Here is a 23,850-nt window from a genome sequence, read left to right as displayed (position 1 = left end):
GCTTGCTAAATGGTTTTATATTATTTTAAAGAAGTCCTATCAACATTCTCACTTATCTTCTCATTTCAACTTTCTCAACATATTGGTATGGCACAAAAAATTAAGGCCTACTGGGAGAGCCCGCATGGCCCAACGATCTTTTATATATTTTTCCGGTAGTAATTTTAAGTACTATTTCTACAACCATCAATGATTGGTGAACCTGTGGATCCATTTGCAACTCCTTTGGAAATAAGCCTGAATGGTATTTCTTCCCACTATTTCAAATACTTCGTACAATGCCAAATAAGTTATTAGGTGTTTTTTAATGGTTTCAATACCTACGGGCTTATTAACAATACCTTTATTGGAGAATATTAATAAATTCCCTCCATTTCGTCGTCCTGTAGCGACAACGGTCTTTTTGATTGGTATCACATTTACTTTTTCTGGCCTAATGTGGAAGGCCTAAGGGGTAGGGGAGTAAGCTAAATCTCACAATGGTCTAGCCATAATAATTCATTTACAAGTAAAGATGAATACCACTAGAATGTAGTACTAAGTGGCAGAAAAAAAAATAGAGTTAAAATATTAATTTTAAGTGCAAGTCGAGTACACATGACATGAGAAGTAAGAAGCAATAGTAAAAGAAACTCTTGCGCGACGATATTTTGCACGGCGAAACTCTAAACTTCGTTGCGCAAAGTCATGCGTGACGAAAAACACATCATTGCACAAAGTGACTTTGCGTGACGAAATTCTAAACTTCGTTGTGCAAAGTCTTGCGCGACAAAATTTTGCATAACGAAGAACACATCGTCATGCAAAGTGACTTTAAGCGACGAAACTTTAAACTTCGTTGCGCAAAGTCTTTACAAAATAAAAAAAAAAAATTTAAATCTTTGCGCAACGTAATTCAAATATTTCGTCGCCTAAACCAATTTATTTTCGTTTTTTATTTTGTACGTATAACACTTAAGAAATTGAACGGTATATATACTTATTAAATAGCTTTAAATTTATTATTGTAGTTCTGATCGGGGTTTTTGTTAGAAAAATATATTATTGTAGTTTGGATCGGATTTTTGTTAGAAAAATATATTTTAAATTGACGATCGAATTAGTTCATTATATTCATATAGGGTCAAGGAGTATAGCTATAAAAAATCATCAAAATCAGAGTTGCAATAACCGTTAAATCGTGATTTTTCGTTTATAACCGTCTAAAAGTTTTGTCTCATTCCTTGATCTTTGAATATTTAATTTTTTTCAATTGTTTGCGTATATGATCTCGAAGTATATACAAACAAGTTTGACGGTTGGATCGTTGAAACTAGTTTCGTATAATGCATATCTCATCAAAACGATAGATTCACTAACACTTAAAAGTTTATTTATACTTTCATTAAGTATAACATAAGATTTTGTGGTATCCACTAATGTAAATATTTTAAATTGAAGATCGAATTCAGTCATTGTATTCATATAGGGTCAAGGAGTGTAGCTGTAAAAAATCATCAAAATTAGAGTTAAAATAACCGTTAAATTGTGATTTTTTGTTTATAACCGTTGAAAAGTTTTGTCTCATTACTTGATCTCTGAATGCTTGTTTTTTGTGATTTTTGGCGTATACAATCTCGAAATATATACAAATAAGTTTGACAGTTGGATCATTGAAACTAGTTTCATAGAATGCATATCCCATCAAAACAATAGATTCACTAACACTTAGAGTTTATTTATGCTTTCATTAAGTATAACATAAGATTTTGTGGTAACCACTAGAGTAAATATTTTAAATTAAAGATTGAATTCATTCATTGTATTATTATAGGGTCAAGGCGTGTAGCTATAAAAAATCATCAAAATCGGAGTGAAAATAACCTTTGAATTGTGAATTTTCGTTTATAACCGTTGAAAACTTTTGTCCCATTACTTGATCTCTAAATGTTTTTTTATTTTTTATTTTTGGTATATGCAATCTCGAAGTATATACAAACAAGTTTGACGGTTGGATCGTTGAAACTAGTTTCGAATAATGTCTATCTCATCAAAACAATAGATTCACTAACACTTAGAGTTTATTTATACTTTTATTAAGTATAACATAAAATTTTGTGGTATCCATTAGTGTAAATATTTTAAATTGAAGATTGAATTCATTCATTGTATTCATATAGGGTCAAGGAGTATAGCTGTAAAAAATCATCAAAATCAGAGTTAAAATAACCGTTAAATCATGATTTTCGTTTATTCAAGTGTAGTTGTATACATGCGTTGCGCAAACCAATTTATTTTTGTTTTTTATTTTATTTTATATTATAAATTTTAAAATATAGTTGTTTTCATAAGTTTTTATTATTTTTTAAAACATGTGTGCGACGAATATCAATATTTCGTCGCCTAACCGTTATTTACTTATTTTTTATTTATTTTCATATTTTATATTCTTAAGCTAAATTTTTTTTTGTTATTTTCTTTGCACGACGATTACACTTTTGGTCTCCTTAACCTTATTTATTTTAATTTATTTATATTTGAAATTGTAAAATAAATTATTTTCTTTTTTATTATTTATAAAAATTATTTTTATAAATTTTGCGCGACGAACCAATATTTCGGCACTTATAATCCTTAATTTTGGACATGAGCCTAAAATGGGACGTGGGAAAATTTTTTTTTTTAATTTTTTTTTAAGACTTTGCACGACCAATTTTTCGTTGCACAAAACTCTAAAAATTTGGGCGGGCACCAAAAATGGGACACAGGAAATTTTTTTTAAGACATTGCGCGACCAACTTTTCATCGCGCAAAACCCTAAAAATTTGGGCGGGCACAAAAAATGGGATGTAGGAAATTTTTTTAAAGACTTTGCACGACCAATTTTTTCGTTCTGCAAAGCTCTAAAAATTTGGGCAGGCACCAAAAATGGGACGTGGGAAATTTTTTTAAGACTTTGCACGACCAATATTTCATCGTGCAAACTCATATCCTTCATCGCGCAAAGTGATACAGCTTTTAAAACCAAAATAACTCCTCCACCATTTTCTCAATGTCTTTCTCAACTCTTACCTCTCCTCTATCTTTCCCTCTCCCCAAATCCGACCCTCTCTCTCACATTCACACCTCTCACTTAATCTCTCTTCTCTCTCTTCACTATCTCTCACTCTCACTGACTCTCTCATCTTTCTCTCTATCTCCTCTAATTCTCTCACATTCACTCCTCCCTCTTATTCTCACTCACTCTCAATCTTGCCAAAAGGTATATTCTCCCCAAATTTTAATTTTTTTTCATTAATATGTGTATTTGGAGTTAGTTTTGAGTTTGGTATGGGGTTTGGGGTTGAGGATAGGATGAGGAGTAGAGTTTGGGATCGAATTTGGGGTATACCAATTTTAGGGGAGATTATGCCAATTTTTTGTTATTTTTCTGTTATTTGACTTTTTTCTTCTTTTTTTTTTTTTTTTTTTTTTTTTTTGTAGGGAATCATTGATACTTTGATGGCTAAAGTTGAGGATTAGGACGCTATCGAAACATATCCCCCGCCACTACCACCACAATAGACTTGTATTAGGATTTTATTATTGTACTTTGTTAATTTATGTGTACATTTTGAATATATTATGTATATTGGATAATTTGATCACTATTTTTCATATGTAATTTTATTTTGAATATGTCAATTTAAATTAAAATAATTTAAAAAATTAAAATCATACAATTAAATTAAATTAAAAAAGTAAAAATTCTAAAAATCTTGTGCTACCAAATATTTCGTTGCATAAACCATTAATATAATTAAATTAATATAAGAGAAATAATAAAACAAAAAGTTAAAAACCTTGCTCAACAAAATATTTTGACACACCCGACCAAAGTCGAGACGTGTTGGCCGTCACGTGAGGGTGACATAGTCAAGTGCGCAACATAAGTGAAAATGATAATAAGAAATTGTGAATAAATAAAAAAACTAACTAAAACTTGTCTATACTAAAGATAATACGAAGTGTTTGTGGAAGTGACCCAGTCATGCTACAAACGTTTCAGAGCATAGGTATCACAAGTGCGGTCAAACTAAACGAGTACTCATTATACAAATAAGGAGAATATCCCTACTTATTTATAGAGATGTCAGAAATGCCGTGAAGTCCTCGTGAGCCACCAAGGATGATCAGCTACCTAGAACCTGGAGGGGCGCAAAATAAAAAACGTGAGTGGGCAAAAACAAAGCTTTTGAAAACACAGTTGTCTTTATGAACATACTAACCCTTCACTGTAAAACCCGTATAATTTCCCAGAAATTAATAACACGTAAGTATATAAAAGCAATGCTTAGAAGCAGTGAAAACAAAGGTATGCCATGTCAAGATGTTCAACAATAAAATGTGCAAGTCAGGTGATACGAATCAATGTAGAATAGTATGCCAGCCGAAGTCACCTAATGTGACCTGTACAATTGAATCTATAGCTCATCAGGTATGCCTACACATGAGTCGAAACCACCTATTGTGGTCTATATGACAGAGTTGGGTGTAAATAAGTACACTTAAGTGCTGCGATCACGTGAAGGCTGTGTGAATAATCGCGGGTCACCTACGAGTCGAAACCACCTATTGTGGTCTGTACGACAGGGCTGTGCACCAAACTTGGATCTAAGGTGAGCGTGTGGTGCGGGAGGTGAACATCACGTGAAGCACTGTGCCCTGGCCAGGATAATAATCTCACAATGCATCAACGTATAACCATACACAATATAACTAATACCATCATGATGTACTCTCCTGATGCTTACCTAGGCCTCTACAGCCTCATCCAATACTATGCATACCTATACTAATGCAATACTAACACGTAATGCACACATGACATGGCATTTAAAACATACGTTCATTTAAAACAATTTCTGGGAATCGTAAGCATATATACATATGTAGAAAACAAAAGCCCACTCACTGGTAAGTAGCAGGATCGTATCCCCCAAGTCTCACCTAACCACGCTTGTCCTCAGGATGCGTCTCACCTATATGCAAAATAACTAATTTAACGTTAATTCGATAGCACATAAACAAAACTTAGGTTTAATTCCTCATACATTGCTCAAATGGGATGTTAGAATATGTCAAAATGATCTACTCCACAACACGGACACGGCCATATTTTTAGAATAATTTTTGGACGTCACATGCGCCTGCCAAGGCACGGCCACACACATCGACCATGCGCAAGCACTTGTCTGGCACACTGACGGAATCCCTAACGGCATTAGGGAATATTCTGTTAAATAAAAGAATATTCTGTTTAAAAACTAACGAAGTTACATGACGCCGTCAGTATATTCCATCAAAGTTGACGAAATATTCCCCTCCTTCTCCGGTGTGCTTTGCAGGAGCCGCCTTCGGCTTCCGTCTGTTACGCCGGATTCTAGAAAAATTTCAAACTTCAATATCTTCTTCATTTTTCAACTAAAATCCATGAATTTTATATGGATTTGAAGCTCTTGAACAATAGAACACAAACATACCTATTTGAGGTCCTAACAATGATGGAAAGTGATCGGAATAAAGCTTGGAAAAAAAAAACCTGGCCAAACTGAAACTTCGTGAATCCTCTTATCTCGACATAACTCCACCCTAAAACTGATCTAGGGTCTCTATGGAGTTGATTAATCTAGACCACTCACACCCCTCACAAGACTGCTCTTACTTCTCACTCTCACTTGGTTGCCTACTACTTTTTACTTGCTTGGTTGTTGGTTGATACAAATGGTGTGGATGTCGTCTCCTTTTATAGGCATGGATGGAACCTTGGAGAAGCATGGAAACATCATGCTAGAGATATCTAGATAATTCCACTAACTTCCTGAGCCTGAATTATCTACACTAATCTTGCATGTTGGTGGAAACCTCACCATTCTTCTAGACTCTTCCACCAACTTAAGAAACAACATTCTAGTCCTTTCTACAAATGACTACTTTAACTTTGATAATCTAGCTAACCAACTTTTGTGAATGTTCTAGAATTCTTTATTCTAGATTTGTGAAGGTCTTTCAATGAGATGGGGTTGATTTCTTTAGCAGTCCCCCTCAACACCATCTTATTTTTCTCTCTATGTTAGGTTGACAACGCTTTATCTTGAACACCCATTTGCATGATATGGGTTTCAAATCTCTTACTTTGACACTAGATTCCAAGCCTGATTTAGCTCTACTACAGTGACCTTTTCTCTTAACTTTGAGCCACTCTGGTTCAAATGCTTCTTCTTCTATGGCTATGTTGGCGTATTTAGGATTTAGCTTACGGATTCTTGTTGACCTCCTTAGTTGTGATTGTGGAGTTGATACTTCCACTTCACCAGGTCTATCTTCTTCTGGTTGTTAATATACGCCAGCTTGCCAAAGGTTTTGGGGCACTACTTGCTCAACACCATCACCATCAAGTGAATCCTTATACTCATTTAGTCTCGACTGGATTCGAACAGCTTGCTCCTCCATTTTTTGCTGCAACTTATCTTCAATCTCTTTCGAATCAGGCAACGCCTTTTTTTTTTAGGATCACCAAGAAGATGTTTTATCGAACACCACATCTCATGATGTGTAACACCTTCCAGTCGTAGGATCACAACATTTCCACCTTTTTCTTTGGCTGTCGTATACCACAAAGATACATCTGATTGTCTTCTTGTCCAACTTGCTACGTAAATGAGTTGGAACAAATACGTAGCACACACAGCCAAATACTCAAAAGTAACTAGCTGTAGGTTTCATTTCCCACAGTTTCTCAAAAGGTGAGACAAATTCTAACCTTGGTTGAGGAAGCCTGTTGATCACATGAACTGCAGTTCTCATGGTTTCAGCCCAAAACCTTCCTGGTACATTCTTGGCATGGAGTAGACTTCGACATATTTCTGTAAGATGCCGGTTCTTTCTTTCTGCTACACCATTCTGTTGTGGCATGTTGGCACATGTGAACTGGTGACGTATTCTACCATCTTGTAGATACTGGGAAAACTCATTCGAGGTATATTCTCATCCATTATCCATTCGTATACAATGGATCTTCTTTCCCACTTCTCATTCGACTGTCTCCTTAAACTCTTTAAATTTTGAAAATGTTTCAGATTTTTCTTTCATAAAAAAAAAATCCATACATATCTAGAGAAGTCATCAATGAACGTCACCATGTATCACATCCCACTTATCGATGGTTGCTTAATGGGTCCGAACACATCAGAATGAACCAACTCTAACGGTTCTTTTGCTTTTGAACTTTGACTCTTCGTATGGTAGTTGATGTGCTTTACCATACTGGCAACCTGCACAAACCATGTATGTTCTCATGTCAAGCTGAGGTAGCCCCTTAAGCATTGACTTCTTCATCATCACATTTAGCTTGTGATAGTTAACGTGACCCAATCTCATGTGCCATAAATCTTCTGTCTCGCTCTTCCTTGTTTTGTCTACGTATGCAGTTTTTGCTGACATTACATAGACTAATTGCAGTCACCATCCCTCCATTGTTGGCGTCCCTAAGATCTTGAGGTGTCGATACACATTCATATCTCGTGGACCAAACAAGACATAATTTCCCAATGACGTCAGTTGAGGCACTGAAAGCAGATTTTTCTTCATACCTGGAACATGGTAAACATTTTGAAACGGCACATGGTTAGTGTTGTAGCGGGGCACAATTACAGCCTTACCGATGTGAGTAATCGGTAGCCTCGAGTCGTTGGCCGTCACCACCAAGTGGCCTCCCTTGTACTTTGTCAAACTTTGTCACTTTTTCTCATCATCCGTCATATGGTTTGAGCAACCCGAATCCATGATCCAATCATTCTCGTAGTTAATCGACTCTTAATTTGCTGCTGTGAAAGTTGACTTTTGCTTCTCCATAGCAACGAATGCTTCAGTGTCTCATTCTTCCTCTAGGGTTAGATATGCTATGACGTCCTAGTCATCTTCACTTTTGTTCTCTAAGTTGGCGAGGTTACTCTTTGCGGGCTTTTTGAACCAGCAATTCTTCGCCATGTGGCCCTTCTTTCCGCAATTGTAACATTTTCCCTCATACCTTTTATTATTCTAGGGGTGACCACGATTGCCATGATACTTCGGAGCTCCCCCTGGCTGAGAACTCCCTCATCCTTGATGACCTTTTTCCTTGTCACCATTTCTTTTAGATCCACCATCAGCATGCTACTTGAAGCTGCCTTTACTTTCGGTGTAGAGCGCTTCCTCCTCATCTCTTGATAAGACCTCTCCCATTTGCTTTGCCAATGTTTCTTGATCAACAAGCAAATTCTCAAACTCAACAAGTGATGGTTGGGTCGGCCATCCTTGTAAAGTGGCAACGAAGCCTCAATATTCGCGTCTCAATCCATGAATAATTATTCTTTTTATCTTGGATTCTACAATGGTTGCACTAGGATCTAATTCAGAAATTTCACGGCAAATAGAATTTACCTTGTGGAAATATTCGGCAATCGTTATGTCTCGTTGGGCCACCAATAACAACTCGTTCTCGAGAAGCTGTAGTTTTGTGTCGTTTCTCTTTGAAAAGAGTGTTGTAAAGGTGTCCCACACTTCTTTTAGTGTCTTGGCTTTCCGTATGTGCTCCAACATGTCATCTTCAACTGTGGTTTTTAAGGCAAACATTGCCTTACCTGCCTTGATCTTCCACTTCTGCAAAGTGCCGCTGGTGTCTTCTTCCGGCTGCGTAACTTCATTACCGCCGACGACATCCCAAAGATCTTGGCCTTGTAGGTAAGACTCCATGCACGTCGCCCATGTGTTGTAATTTTTGTTGTTCAACTTCTTGATTGTTCCAACAACTTGAAGATCTCCCATCGTGTTGGCAAAACTTCGATAAGCCGAACAAGATTAACGAATAATCTTGCGAAGTACTAAACTTCTCACGATTCATAAAAGCTTCACTAGAGACGGTCCCTGATCGTACCGCTCTGATACCAATTGTTGAGGAAAGATTAGAGTACACAACTTTAACATAAGTGTTGGAGAGATAACACAATTAAACAAATTACTTGTATTACACACACAAAATATTACAACACTCAAAACTCTCAAAGACATACTTTAGAAGTAATGACACTCACTCACTTTCTAGAGACAAAGTCTAGACCACTCACTCTCCTCACAAGACTACTCTTACTTCTCACTAGATCTCACTTGGTTACCTACTACTTCTTACTTGCTTGGTTGGTTACATTGGTTGGTTGTTGGTTGATACAAATGGTGTGGATGCCTTCTCCTTTTATAGGCATGGATGGAACCTTGGAGAAGCATGGAAATATCATGATAGAGATATCTAGATAATTCCACTAACTTCCTAAGCCTAAATTATCTACACTTATCTTGCATGTTGGTAGAAACCTCACCATTCTTCTAGACTTTTCCACCAACTTAAGAAACAACCTTCTAGTCCTTTCTACAAAGGACTACTTTAACTTGGATAATCTAGCTAACCAACTTTAGTGAATGTTCTAGAATTCTTTATTCTAGATTTGTGAAGGCCTATCAATGAGATGGGGTTGATTTCTTTAACAACATCTTCGCCAGAGCTTTGATCGTGGGGCAGAAGCCAGTGCACGGCACCATTGACGAAAACATTCCTAGGACATTTGTGGTTGTTATTACAGAAAGCATGGCAACCAGGAAAAGAAACAGCAGGTGGAGCTGGAGGAGGAGGAGGACTAAGAATCTTCCAGGAGCCTCTGGCTAAAGAGTAAACCTCAACCCCATAAGGGGTGTTCCCGGCAGGATAAAAAGAACGATCATCACTAAAAATTATTCTCAAAACTTTGTAGTCTTTGGTGCGGGAATCGTAGCCGAACGAAGTAGAAATATAATATGGCAAGTTAACGTTTTCTTCTTCTTCTTCGTTGGTCCAAGGGATGTTAATGGTAGAAGGGGGCAAAGTCACGAATTTTCTAACCGAAGGGTTCCACATTATTGCGGGGACTTCGGGGGTGAAGTCCTCATCATTAGCAAGGCATATGAGGCCGTTGCAAGTCCCGGCCAGATCGTAATCGAAAGAAGTAAGTTCGCCGTGAGTCGAACTGAAATTAGTTATAGCCTTGCTGTTAGTACTATCAAATCTAAGGAAAGATGCAGAAACAGAATCAGGCTTATCCCAATACAGCAAGTATCCCTTAAAATGGAAGGGTCCTTTTAGTAGATGGAGACTACCGACATCACCATCATCATCATCAACAAGTTGGTCATCATCATTATCAGCAACTTGGTTTTGGTTGAGGAAGATGCGGCGTCGGAAATGGGCGTCAATGAAGGACGGGCTTTCTATCAGATATTTCCAAGACTTACACAGGGCGGTGCACTTGATTAGAGATTTTACCGACGGCAACCTCACCAGGATTTCGCCTATGATTTCTTCGCGTAGTAATTCCCCATCAAATTTGGTGCAGTCGGTGGTTTTTACGTCCGGTAGATACTGAAAGGCGGTGTCGGTGGTGGCGGTCCGGTGGTTCTCCTCTACCGACGAAGACGACAACTTCCTTTTCTTCAAGGGAGGTGTTGGTGGTGCATGTTTGTTTGGTGGTTTTGATTGAATTGAAAGTTGTGGAATGGGATCCCTATTTATAGTGCCAATAATCTAGAGTGGATTTGGTTACCGTAACGTGAAAGGAAACATGTAGTCCTGGAGTTGCCTGGAGTTTATTCCTACGTTGACCGGGAAGCCAAATCTACTTAGAAAACCAAATCCGAATTAGCAAAACAATCCGAATTAGAAAACCAAATCTACGTTCGCAATTTCAAGCTTTGAATGTAACAAGCAAAAAAACCCGCACGATGTTGCAGGTTTACACACAATTACATTGATATTTACAATTCCATTACTACATATATAAAACCGTATTTACAATCCTAGTTATACATATATACTAATCAGCATTTCTGAACTTCCTTGATCAACACGTGATAATTGTTGTCTCTCATATGTATGTTTCTCTGTTAAAATTTCAAAAGACAGCTGTTGTTCTCTTGGTGCATCATCAAACTTTGTTTTGCAAATGTAGGGCATTCAGGCAACACATACCCATCACTAGCATAAAAAAATATTTTCATTAAACATTTCTATGCCATTTGAAATGCCAAAAGTATGAGCTTCTTGTATTATTAGATTTCTTTGCTATTCCTAGTTATTTTCGCCATAATGTGCAAAAAAATTTAAAACCTCAAGCAACAAATTGATAGTTGGGAAGGAAAAAAATGTAACGTGCTTAAATAAAATTAGAATTTTCAATCACACATAAATTGTAAATAAATAAAGAAAATGAACACTAATAGGCCCTAATATTGCTGCACCAATTCAATTGTACAAACGAACATCTGTTGTGATCAAGAGAGAACCAAAAAAATCTACTGAGTTCTATAATGATGAAAAATGAAAGAAATTAAAGAAAGTTTGTAATGTTGTAATGACCAAGAATCTGCTCAAAAGCTTAAGATACAATCATGGGTGGTGTTGTTAACTTTGCACATCTTGTAATACAATTCGGTATTCTTAGTATAAATCATTGGTGGTGTTGTTAGGTTTGTACATCTTGTAATACATTTTGACTATATGATTATTCATGAAATATTTTACTATAGTAAATGTGCAATTTTTGTTGTTTCTTAATATATTTTTAATTTATTTTTTAATTTATTTTAGAAAACATTTTATAACAGGCATTGGCCGTGGTCAATTAGTAATCCACAACATCCAGTAGTGCGTGGTGTTTAACTCTAATCTATCACGAGCATTATCTGTGATTATTATGTAATTAACAACACATTTTGCCTGTGGTAAAAGTTAGGACTTTTTATCACATCTAGATACTTAATAGGCACATTGTTCGTGGTGGCTTGCAATTTACCACGGGCATGACAGATGTGGGTTTGTCTTCTAGTGGATTTGATTTTGACCTAAAACTAATAAAACATAAAACACTATTATTGCCTTAATTAAGACACTTTATTTGGAATCTCTCAAAGTAAATTTAAGTGAGACTTTCCAACATCGTAAAAGAGAATATGTACATAAGAAACCTTCTTTCCCTACAGGGAAGATTATTACAGTACGTATCACTGTATTAGTATAATATCATTGCCGTCCCCGACTCTCCGATGCCAATATATCACCTTCTGTTCGAAATTTCATAGATACATTGAGGGTGATACTAGGGTGGGTTAATCTGGCCCCTTTTTCTTCTTTTGGGTCTTGCATGCATTACCAAACGCCTGCCACTGAAGTGGACTATTTGCTATAAGTATGAATGCAGTGCACAGATCATTAAGGCAAAGTTAATCGTCAGTTAAGGTTGGATGTAGATATTACTTGTTCAAACAAAATTGTGGTCCTAGAAAAATGCAGATCCGAAAGTTAAATATCGCAACTAAGTAATGCGTAATTTCGTTCGATTTCTTATAACCATGCATATATTTGATAGCGGAGTCAGAATCTTATGACAATGAGGATGTGACAAAGAAGTCCTCAAATATTGATTGTTCACATATATATATATAATTTAGGTTATACCCATTTTTGACAAAGATATAATTTTTTTTATTAGTCAAAATGAAATCTGAGATTGGTATAACTCATCAGTTTGATTCCTGACAATGAAAATCGATAGAAGTACTTCCTGAGTTTATCCATCGTAAATCATTTTGGTCATTTTGTGAAAAATCTATCAATATTCTCATTAAATTATCATGTATGAATACATGACCATTTTTTAAGGGTATTTTTGTCAAACTAACCCCTCCACTTAACGAGAATATTGACAAATTTTTCACAGAATGATCAAAATAATTTACGGTGGACAAATTCAGGAACCACTTTCATCGATTTTCATTGTCAAGAACCAAGTAAGGAGTTATGCCAATATTAGGAATCATTTTGACCAAAAAGCCTGATTTTTATCGCAAATTTAATTTTTAATATATCTTAGATCTTCCGATATTTTTCTTTCCAATATTTAATGTTAAAAGAAGTTTTAGATTCGAATTCCAACCCTATTGATCGAAGACGAAGTTCTTGGTGCTCTAATTAATACACATTCATAATGGTCTTAGTGTATATGATGTGCAAAAATAGTATCAAATGCACATGACTTGTATTATCTGTGTATTAATATATTTCTTGGAATCAGATGCTAAATTTTAATGGTAACAAAGGCATCTTGTGAGGGGTCAGAGACACCCATTGCCCCCTACCTCCTTAGTATCATTTATAGATAAAATTTTCAATCTACCCAGAACACGGCACGTTACAGTAAATGTCACAGTATAATTGGGTAAAATATTTTTTCTAAATTATAACACTTGATATACCAAACCATGTTCGCGACACTTTAAAAAATATCTCATATATGTATGTGTATCTCCGTAAAGCACAACAAAGTGAAAAAGGGGGTGCACTCAAGAGTGCACATACATATTGGTCTTTCCAACTTACCTTACATGTGTATATGATAAGGCTCAGCGTTACTATAACGCCTCCCTCCATCTGGCCTTCAATAAGGATATGAATTTATAATCCACACCATGCAAAATTCGGTAGTCAATTGATACTTTAGTCAAATTCAAAACATGAAAAATTGATGTCACCCTAGCCTTAAAAGATAAGGGACTTTGCAAATCGCCACAAAAGAAGGTACCTAGTGTGTTGCCCCTGGAGAATTTTTTTTAATGTGGCAAGAACAGAACCTAATATACAAAGTGTTATAACAAAATTGGTTGGAATTTTTTTCAAATTTTCAACTAATTGTATTATTGTACTTGATGTGTTGAACTGTGTTCCCGACACATTGAAAAATCTATCATTCTTTTGAGTTTATATTGTTAACTACATTGCAATGTTTGAGAAGTAGAGAGAAAATCAAGAAGAAAGATGAAGAGAGGAAAGATGAACACAGAGAGTTTTAGAGAGAGAGATTTAGAGAGAGAGAAATATGCTTTTGTATTGACTAATAGAATGAAGGTTACACAACTGTTTTTATAAGGGAGAGAGCCTAACTACTCTAACCAACTTACTAACTGTATTGCTAACTTGTATACTTAATACTCCCCCTCAATCTCAACTGGGGAAACCCAGTTTGAGATTGGAAGAACAGCTACAATCACTGAACACAATGTTGAACCATCTGCAATCTTGCAATCCCACACCAAAGTCTCATGAGCAACTCTTTTGACACACCAAATTCCTTATCGAAAAAATCACTTCTCCATCATGTTTACCGACAAACTGGACTCCATCAATCAGCTTTTCAACAGGACATTTGAGAGGCTCATCAGCAGAAGGGGGTTCACCCTTCACAACTTTAGTAGTATCAATTCTTAGTACACGCTTTCCAAACCCAACCACCAAAACCTCTTGTTTATGACAGTGCCAACAAACTCGTGGATGAACAGAACAACCTCTTATAAAATTGTAACACACCCTCAGGCCAGTTATAACAACTTCTTGCGGGATTACCCTTCGTGGGATTTACCGTCAACAACTTCATTTAACATTGGCTTCGGCCTTTAAACAGAAAAATAACAAACTATAGTGTGGCATCGGCCTTAACTATAGCACCACGGGATCGCCCTTTGTGGATTTTACCAAAGTACAACTACTCTTAACAGTGGCATCGACCTTCACAATTTCAACAACAGAAAATCAACATCTATGTAGGATTACCCTTCGTGGGATTTACCTACTTACATCACGGAATTACCCTTCGTGGGATTTACCGTTTACAACTTCATCAAACTTCATAGTATAACTGGACTTACTGTAGATTCATGCTAACAATTGAGTTGGTTAGACTCGACATTATAGGCTGTTATAAGGAAAATACTGCACCACTCCTCAGTTAGCTGCTGAACAATCTTCTTAGACATTACATTTCGGAATTTTGACACAAACCATAATCGGAACAACCACAAAATTGCACATACCAGGATGCAAGAATTCACACGCATTTTTCCAAATATATCAAGAGTTGCAGAAAGATCAAACCCAATAACCTTGCAGACTAACAGTGAAGCAGAGAAAGAACTTCTCGAAAATTCTGAGCTTGGCAGTTTGTCAAACACTTGGGCTGCACATAGGTCTAAACATCCTTCCATACCAGAGAACAGAGCCTATTGCTTGCTAGTTAGAAATCAAAGGAATTCCTAACATGGAAGGATCATGGATGCACCTCAACATGACAAGAAACACAACCTAATTATTCATAACGATTCCTCATAACCGTAAATTTGTATTTATCAAAACAAAAGTAACCAGAACAACCATTACTCCTCAAGGATCATGAGAAGCCACTCTTCTGGAAAACGGGTCGAGGAAGACAAAAAAAAAAACCTATTGCACCTTCCAAGTTGCAACCATTATGAAAAACCAGAGTAAAGTTACACACCTTCAACATAAAACTCGTGAAATCATTTAGCAGCGGCGGGTGTCCCTGAAGAAAGTCTTTCACTCCTTGCCTTATCAGCTTTTTCTAAGTAATCTTGATGAGATTGGTGTTTTGCCCCTCGATCCATGAGGTACCAAGGAACGGCAAAGACGGCACTGATAATAACGAGGCCTGCAAATACGTGCTTCTTCTCACCGCTGTACAAGTAGTGCTCCACAGCCCAACGACATCAAGAAGTCGAGAATCCGACCCTTACAACTCCGGCTTTGACCAAATCGTTGACGTCACTGACAACCTACTCACCGCCAACCGCCAAAACCCACCTGACTGGTACACCGTTCTTCAAAAATCTCGACCCAGATCCGCAAACCCAACTCTCATCCAGACCCAATTCAAGAAACTCAAGACCTAGTTCGCAAACCCAGCAAGAACTGGAAAAAAAAATCAAAAATCAAAAGGAAAATCTACCCAGAAATTTGGAAAGAAAATAAGCTCGAAACAGAGGGAAAATAATGAGAAATGGAACCACCAGAATCAATGGCGTGAGCCTGGTGGCTCTAATACCATGTTAACTACATTGCAATGTTTGAGAAGTAGAGAGAAAATCAAGAAGAAAGATGAAGAGAGGAAAGATGAACACAGAGAGTTTTAGAGAGAGAGATTTAGAGAGAGAGAAATATGCTTTTGTATTGACTAATAGAATGAAGGTTACACAACTGTTTTTATAAGGGAGAGAGCCTAACTACTCTAACCAACTTACTAACTGTATTGCTAACTTGTATACTTAATATATATTCCTTCTTGCATCCATTAAAGTAATTTGAAATATTGTATAAAATAAGGCATGCACAATAAGAAGGTATTAATGCATCACCATTTTTTGAGAGTGGGAGTTTGTAGACTTGTAGATATCCATATATCCAGAGCCTTTAAGGAAAGAGGTTCTATTTTTTTTTTTTTTAATGGAAATTAGTTGGGGTCCAAACGACATTAAATTTTAACAATCTAAACTGTCTATTTTCAAGTTACACTTTATAAATCATTCTAGCAAAATATTAGTCAAATCGGAAATATTTGAGGCATCTAAGTGAGTTCAAAGACATTGACGAACACTATGGTCAAAGAAACATTGAAATTTTATCGTCACAATTGAATGAGCAAATGGTTTTTGATTAAACTGAATTTTTGTAAGGATGATATATGAATCAAGATTTACAACATAGACAGTTCGGATTGTTAAAATTCGATATGAAGTGAGTCCCATAACTAATTCCTTTTTTTTTTTCTTTTCAAAAATGAGAGTCCCTCCCCATAAAGGGCCTATCTATATACATATCTTTGTATCTATATACATAAATACATATGTATCTATACTCATTTCCCAAAGACTCTGCAGAATTTTATCTGAAAGGAAGAGCTTCCTTAGGCAGACATGGCGAGTACAACTAGTGTGATTGATCATGAATTTCAGAATGAATTATGTGAAACTGGTTTCAATCCTCTCCAAAATGTGGAAGAAGGAGATGTAGACGATGACGGAAAATCGAAAAGAACTGGTATGTTCTTTTTAGTTTCTCTCTGCCAAGGTTTTAACCTCTTTTTCTCTATATACAGGCTTACATTCATCTTGTTTTTCAATATATCTACTGTAATAAAATTGATCTTTTTCTCCTTTGATAAATTTCTCTACCTTCCTTTTCTTTTCCTTCCAATATTTGGGCCGAGGAAGACTGGGTGGAAACTGGCAATTAAATAAGAACTACCTAGAAGCAACAGTTCAGAAAGAAAAAAAAAAAGTTTTGATGTCTAGATTATTGCATCGTTTTGCTGATAAAAAATAGCATATTTTCCTGGTTTCTTTAGGAGAAAATTGCGTTTATTTTAAATATTACACGAAGTATTAATTTAGAATCATGCTATTCACGCATCTTTTTTTACTTTCTATACATTCCTCTTAATTTGTGACCGTCGGATGGAATGAATTGAAGAAGATGAAAAAATAAAAATTAACAGTATGTGTGAACGGTAAAAATAAGTGCCAGATATACGTAATTGTGTATGCAAAAAAAATATTCCAAGTGTGTCTTGAATAATTTTCTTAGAAAAAGGTGGTAAAAAAACCTTCAATAGAGTCTTTTTATTTGGATCAACTGAAATACAGTCATTTATGCATGTAACAAACTTTCTTTGGAAACTACTATTAATAATTTGGAAATTAATTAATGTAGTCAGATTCTGGTTTTGTTTGGGCTTTTTGTTTGAAGTTAACAATTTGAAAATATATCTGCATATATATGCCTCAAAAAACAATTTGAAAATCAAAATTAGACGACTCATTTTTAGAATAGGATTGAAATCTTCTCTAAATCTCCTTTATGCAGACACTCGAATCAACTAATACCGGTTGTTCATCAACTAATACCGGCTGTTTATACAAGATCGTGCGATTTAAATTAGATTTAAATTTTTTAACATTTTTTTTCACATGCAACGAGGCACTCGACCTCTTTCTTCGTCAAAAGATATTAATCTTCTTTTTATGTGACATAAATGCAGGGACAGTGTGGAGTGCGTGTGCACACATAATCACAACATCAGTAGGTGCTGGAGTGCTCTCTTTGGCATGGGCAATGGCTCAACTTGGCTGGCTTGGTGGCATTTCCATTCTCTTGTTCTGCACATTTGGTGCACTTTATGCTGCTACTCTCTTAGCAGATTGCTACAGATTCCCAGACCCGGTCACTGGCAAGAGAAATTACTCTTACATGGAGGCTGTCAAAGCCTATTTAGGTAAAATACTCATACGATTTGGAAACTCTCATGCAAATTTATGTTTGGAAAATGCTCTAGTCCACCGCCACTACTATTCAAAGTGAATGAAATACCGTTATTGCATCATAAATGGATACGTGGGTTGCTTACGTGGTATTACATTCACTTTGAATAGTATGTATAGTAGTAAATTAGAGCATTTTCCCTTATTTTCCATGGTCAAATTTTTGTTACTGCTATATCTGTCTTTAATTTCTTCAACCTATTAGGTGGAACAATTTACAAGTTCTGTGGATGGATGATATATTTAAATCTTGCTACCATTGGAGTCGGCTTTACGATAACTACGGCAAAGAGCATGATGTAAGTTTTCCATTTTTGGGAAATTTGAAAAAATAACCAAAATTTGGACCCTATATAGAATTATAGTCATCCTTTTAATTTTATTATAATTAGAACCAAAAGTTGATATAAAAATATTAATATACCCTTTTAACAATGAGGGAAGCAATTACGCCCACCATTGCAAAGATTAGAGCTGTAACCACAAAACTCGTTTTGGTGTTATCTGATTCCAACACTTTTTCTTTTGGAAATAAACTCCGCAAACAATTGATCTACAAAAAGCACAATCCTTTTTCTATAAATCTTGTTACAGATCAGAGCCCAATTTGATTTTAACGTGTACTCAAATCCAATTTGATCTTCAACAAAGAGAAATGCAAGAGGGAAAGAAAGGGGGAGAGCTTACTGCTTAGTGGTTACCTTGACTAAATGATATGATTGTCTTCGAAAAACAAATTGTAACGTTGCGTGAGGCTCCAACCTCTGGGTCTTGCTGGGATAGGAAGAAGATGACAAAGATTGGGATTTTTGAAAATTTAGAACTATTAATATCAGATGGAAAAATAACCAAGAGCTTAATAAAACTTCTCATTAGAAATTGGCTAAGCTTTTGAGCTTTTTGAGAGGGCTGGAATTGTCTAGGCTGCTGAAGTGAGGCTTTGAACTTCTTTGGATTTGTTTTGTAAAAAGTTTTAATCATAAGGGTGCATTAGTACTTTTATATTAGATTTTGGTTATAATTATCATAAATTTAAAAGGGTGGTTATAATTCTATATAGAGTTCTAATTTTGATTATTTTTCCAAATTTTCTAAGTTTTTTTCTTATTTGTTCTTTATTTGCAGACAAAAAATTGTCACTAGACTAATAACTAATTCGAATTTTTATGTGAATTTGAGTAATCAGAGCCATACAGAAATCGAATTGCCATCGCAAACATGGTAGTGATGACCCATGCAAGTTCTCCAACATTCCACATGTGATTGCATTTGGAATTGTAGAAATTCTCTTATCACAACTCCCAAATTTTCACAAGCTCTCTTGGCTCTCAAAGCTTGCAGCAATTATGTCGTTTGGGTATGCCTTTATCGGAATTGGACTTTCCATTTCAAAAATCATAGCAGGTAAGTTCTCTCCGTCCAAAAAATTATTGACAAAGTTTTACGTATGTGGCACTACGTACTCACGCAAAAAGGGGGCTCCATTGCATGCATGTTGGTTTTGCTTAAGCCTGTTATTTGTGTCGGTAGTGCCACATATTGACATGACGTCTGTATATAAGAACTTCTTCAAATTAGGATAATAGTACGATCTAGAAATAAATTAAAATTTTGATTGGGCAGGGCATGGAGGAAAAACTTCTCTTGCAGGAGTGGACCTGCCTTTATCTGAAAAAATTTGGAGGATGTTTGCAGCAGCTGGAGATATTGCCTTTGCTTGCTCATATGCTCTAGTGCTTTTGGATGTCCAAGTGAGACATCCCAATTGCCAAGTCAATTAGTTCTTTCTTTTCTCACTTATAAAAAATATACTGAGGCTTTTTCTATTTAGTTTTAGTTTTATACATTATATTGCATTTTATTAATTTTCAGGACACTCTAAAGTCATCGCCACCAGAAAACAAAGTGATGAAGAAGGCTGTGTCAGTAGGGGGTTTGGCTATGTTAATATTATTCATGATGTGTGGTACGTTGGGATATGCTGCATTTGGAAATAAAACCCCAGAAAACCTACTGGCTGGTTTTGGAGATGATGTAGCCTTCTGGCTCGTTGATATGGCTAATGTTTTCATTGTGGTGCACATAGTTGGTGCATATCAGGTACATATATTATGTATATACATTTTCCCTAAATTTATGCTTCTCAAGTGTGCTCAAACACGAAGACAACAATATCATGTCAGAAGATTTTGTTTTGTTATATAGTTTAACACGTTACGTTCTCAATAACTGACAATCTAAACTCACTACAAGAATACATTCTAATAGTTTTGTAGCATAAAATGAGGTTATGAGGTGAGTAAAAGTGCTATGGGTGCCTAATAATAACATGCATGACTGTCAGTGAGTGAAAGCTTTAGCCACCCTATCATCTTGTGCCACTTATATTAGTGACTGTTGATGATGTTTTCTTAGTGATTATTGATTTAAATCTTGTTTAAATATGTCAAATTAACAATATAATAACATAATATGTCGTATTATAAATATTATAAATATAACATATTATTCCTCATGAGCTAAGTGAAATATTATATATTTAAATATGTTGTTCGAATTGACATTTTTAATAATATAACAAGTTAGATTGTCAATGTATAGACTTAAGGTCGGTGTTATTCTATTTAAGCAGGTACTTTGCCAACCGGTGTTTCGTATTATTGAACTATTGGCTAGAAGGAGGTGGCCGAATTCCAAGTTCATAAACAGGGAGATCCCAATCAGACTAGCGAAGGTAAAGTTCAACATCAACATGTTTAGGCTGTCATGGAGGACAGCCTATGGGGTGTTGGTCTCGTTTCTTGCCATAGCTCTGCCATTCTTCTCCGACATGCTTGGCCTTCTTGGAGCCCTGGGCTACTGGCCACTCATAGTGTACATTCCGTTGGAGATGCACATTGTGCAGAACAAGATTGGGAAATGTACAATTAGATGGTTTGGGCTCCAATTGTTTAGCTTTTTGTGCTTGCTTCTTTCTTTGGCTGCAGCATCTGGTGCCATTCATGGTCTATATAAGGGTCTCAAAGCCTACAAGGTCTTCCAATTTAAAGAGTGAAGTGAACCAAAAATTAGTATATGCTTCAATATTGGCATATAGCTATGTGTATTAGATAAAAGGATTTGGCTAAGAGTAGACGTCTTGGGCGAGTTGCAACTGACTTATGTGTTGTTATTAAATATAATTTAAGAAGTTTACATAAGAACAGTCTCATTAGGCTCTTATAGTATCCTATTAACTACTCCATTAACATGTTTGGTGTTCAAAAAGAACAACTATTTTCTTAATTTTTACACGATGAAGTAGTCTAGTTACTAGATGGGAGACTTTTAATTATGTAGCCTTCATTTTCTACATTTACATATGCTTTTTTTCCAAAGGTATTCTGCTTTTTCTTCTCTCCTTTTAAGCATTTCAAACTTCTAAAGTGGTATGTGGAAGCCCACTTAGGCACTTTAGACTAATCTAAATCTTTTTTGGAGCACAAAATAGGATGCATGTCTATGTGCCTATTATCAATGTTATCAAAAGCACCAAATATCCAAGTGCTCTAATAAACTAAAATCACAAAACGTGTGTGATAATATATTCTAAATTATGTTATAACATCACAATGATCATTTAATTTAACAATATTGAGTAGTTCTGTTGCTAAGTTCAAATCTTACAAATGATAATTGTTGATAAAAGAAAGTAGGAGCAAACACGATAATTAAGATGACATTCTTCTGACGTGCCATCTCAACTTTCAATTTAGTTATAAGCTCTCCTAATCTCTTAAAACATGTTAGTTTACCTTTGGGTACGTTCGTGTTGGTTATTCTAATATTTTCAATTCTGCCCCAAAAAACATCAGCCTATGACAAAACAATGTTAGCAAGAAATTCAATAGGATGTTGTATCACTACTACAATATTAGCTTTAGGTGGCGGATGATATTGGCGGATATTAGAAAAATCATGTCATATAAATTATATCTGACACATCATTTAATTAGTGGTGGATATTAGAAAAATCATGTCGGTTATATCCAACATAAAGTCCTAGCGGATATTTAGTGGCGGATATAAAAAAAAAATCATGTCAGTTATAACCGGCAGTATTTTTGAATCCTTTTTTAAAATATTTTTGATAGATTCTGGCGGTTTTTAAGTTAATGGCGGCGGTTATAACCAACAGAAATTGATTATTTTATTATTTTACTTTCTGGCGGTTATTATTTTAGTATTATGGCGGTTATAACCAACAAAAATGAAAATTTTATTATTTTAAAATGTTATCTTGATTAAAAATAAATGAATAAATAAACACATATTTTAAATTGTTTTTTTCACTCATGACTCTAAAGTCTAATAAACTCAATTCCCACGAGCCATAAATTTTCTGAGAGAATAATAATAGCAAACTACAATCTGAAACTCTATCATTTTTGTAATAAGGATTATGCTCCCTCACAAGCAAGCAACAAGATACAAAGAAATTCAAACAATTTTTTTCAATGTGTCACAAAGCACATTGTCTGGCACATAAACACACATGAACATCCGGTGTACTTTATAATGTCTAAATTTATTATTTTAAAATGTTATATTGATTAAAAATAAGTAAATAAACACATGTTTTAAATTTTATTTTATTTTTTCACTCTTGGCCCTGTCGAATATAACCGACAGGAATAAAGCAAAATTTTGGACAGCCGCTAGAATAATCTCTGAATGGTTTTTTTTTTTTTTTTTTTTTGCGATTTTTTACACATGCTATCTCGGAGTATATACAAACATCTTTGACTGTTGGATCATTGAAACTAGTTTTGTAAAATGCATATCCTATCAAATTGATAGATTTAAAAATGCTTAAGAGTTAATGTTATACTTCCATTAAGTATAAAATAAGATTTATCCACTAGTGTAAATATTTTAAATTGAAGATCGAATTCATTCATTGCATTCTTATAGGATCGAGGAGTGTAATTGCAAAAAATCATCAGAATCGAAGATAAAATAACAGTTAAATTGTGATTTTTCATTTATAACCATCGAAAACTTTTGTTCTGTTACCTAATCTTTGAATGTTTGTTTTTGCGATTTTTTACGTATGCAATCTTGGAGTGTGTACAAACAAGTTTGACGGTTTGATTGTTGAAAAACATTTCGTAGAATGCATATTGCATCAAAATGGTAGATTAAACCAACACTTAGAGTTAATGTTATACTTTCCCATCAAGTATAAAATAAGATTTTGTGGTATCCGCTAGTATAAATATTTTAAATTGAAGATCGAATTTGTTTGATGCATTCTTATAGGGTCGAGGAGTGTAGCTGTAAAAAATCATTAAAATTGGAGCTAAAATAACTGTTAAATTGTGATTTTTCGTTTATAACCGTCGAAAACTTTTGTTCTGTTACCTAATCTTTGAATGTTTGCTTTTTGTGATTTTTTACGTATGCAATCTTGGAGTGTGTACAAATAAGTTTGACGGTTAGATCGTTGAAAAAAATTTCGTAGAATGCATATCGGGTCAAAACGGTAGATTAAACAAATACTTAAGAGTTAATGTTATACTTCCATTAAGTATAAAATAAGATTTTCTAGTATCCACTAGTGTAAATATT

The 23,850-nt window shown here is 35.2% G+C and overlaps 2 protein-coding genes across 2 annotated transcripts; one reads left to right on the top strand and one right to left on the bottom strand.

The window, feature by feature from the left end:
• Positions 1-15,195: 15,195 nt before the first annotated feature.
• LOC148695205 (uncharacterized) lies at positions 15,196-15,982 on the bottom strand. Its single transcript, XM_088698327.1, has 3 exons — positions 15,978-15,982; positions 15,728-15,835; positions 15,196-15,634 (listed from the first exon to the last, which is right to left on the bottom strand). Exons 1-3 carry the CDS (start codon positions 15,980-15,982, stop codon positions 15,427-15,429), a joined length of 321 nt encoding a protein of 106 aa, XP_088554453.1. The 3' UTR covers positions 15,196-15,426.
• Positions 15,983-16,750: 768 nt separating this feature from the next.
• Positions 16,751-21,437, top strand: LOC137717274 (amino acid permease 8-like). Its single transcript, XM_068456582.2, has 7 exons — positions 16,751-16,960; positions 17,961-18,194; positions 18,446-18,539; positions 19,427-19,644; positions 19,864-19,991; positions 20,113-20,340; positions 20,873-21,437. The coding sequence occupies exons 1-7, from the start codon at positions 16,837-16,839 to the stop codon at positions 21,293-21,295; spliced, it is 1,449 nt and encodes a 482-aa protein (XP_068312683.2). The 5' UTR covers positions 16,751-16,836; the 3' UTR covers positions 21,296-21,437.
• Positions 21,438-23,850: the final 2,413 nt, after the last annotated feature.

The sequence above is a fragment of the Pyrus communis genome, chromosome 8 (genome assembly GCF_041283825.1).
Source record: "Pyrus communis isolate YQ-2024b chromosome 8, ASM4128382v1, whole genome shotgun sequence".
Classification (NCBI taxonomy): Eukaryota; Viridiplantae; Streptophyta; class Magnoliopsida; order Rosales; family Rosaceae; genus Pyrus; species Pyrus communis.
Note: the sequence above shows the minus strand (reverse complement) of the source record. Positions and strands in the feature narration are given on the sequence as shown.

Excerpts from the sequence above, each read along its gene's own strand:
- LOC148695205 (XM_088698327.1), bottom strand. Across the intron at positions 15,635-15,727 it reads AAGAACGGTGTACCAGTCAG|ATGTCGTTGGGCTGTGGAGC; the intron begins GTGGGTTTTGGC and ends CTCGACTTCTTG.
- LOC137717274 (XM_068456582.2), top strand. The coding sequence starts at position 16,837 with ATGGCGAGTACAACTAGTGTGATTGATCATGAATTTCAGAATGAATTA. Across the intron at positions 18,195-18,445 it reads GGCTGTCAAAGCCTATTTAG|GTGGAACAATTTACAAGTTC; the intron begins GTAAAATACTCA and ends TCAACCTATTAG. Across the intron at positions 18,540-19,426 it reads ACTACGGCAAAGAGCATGAT|AGCCATACAGAAATCGAATT; the intron begins GTAAGTTTTCCA and ends TTGAGTAATCAG.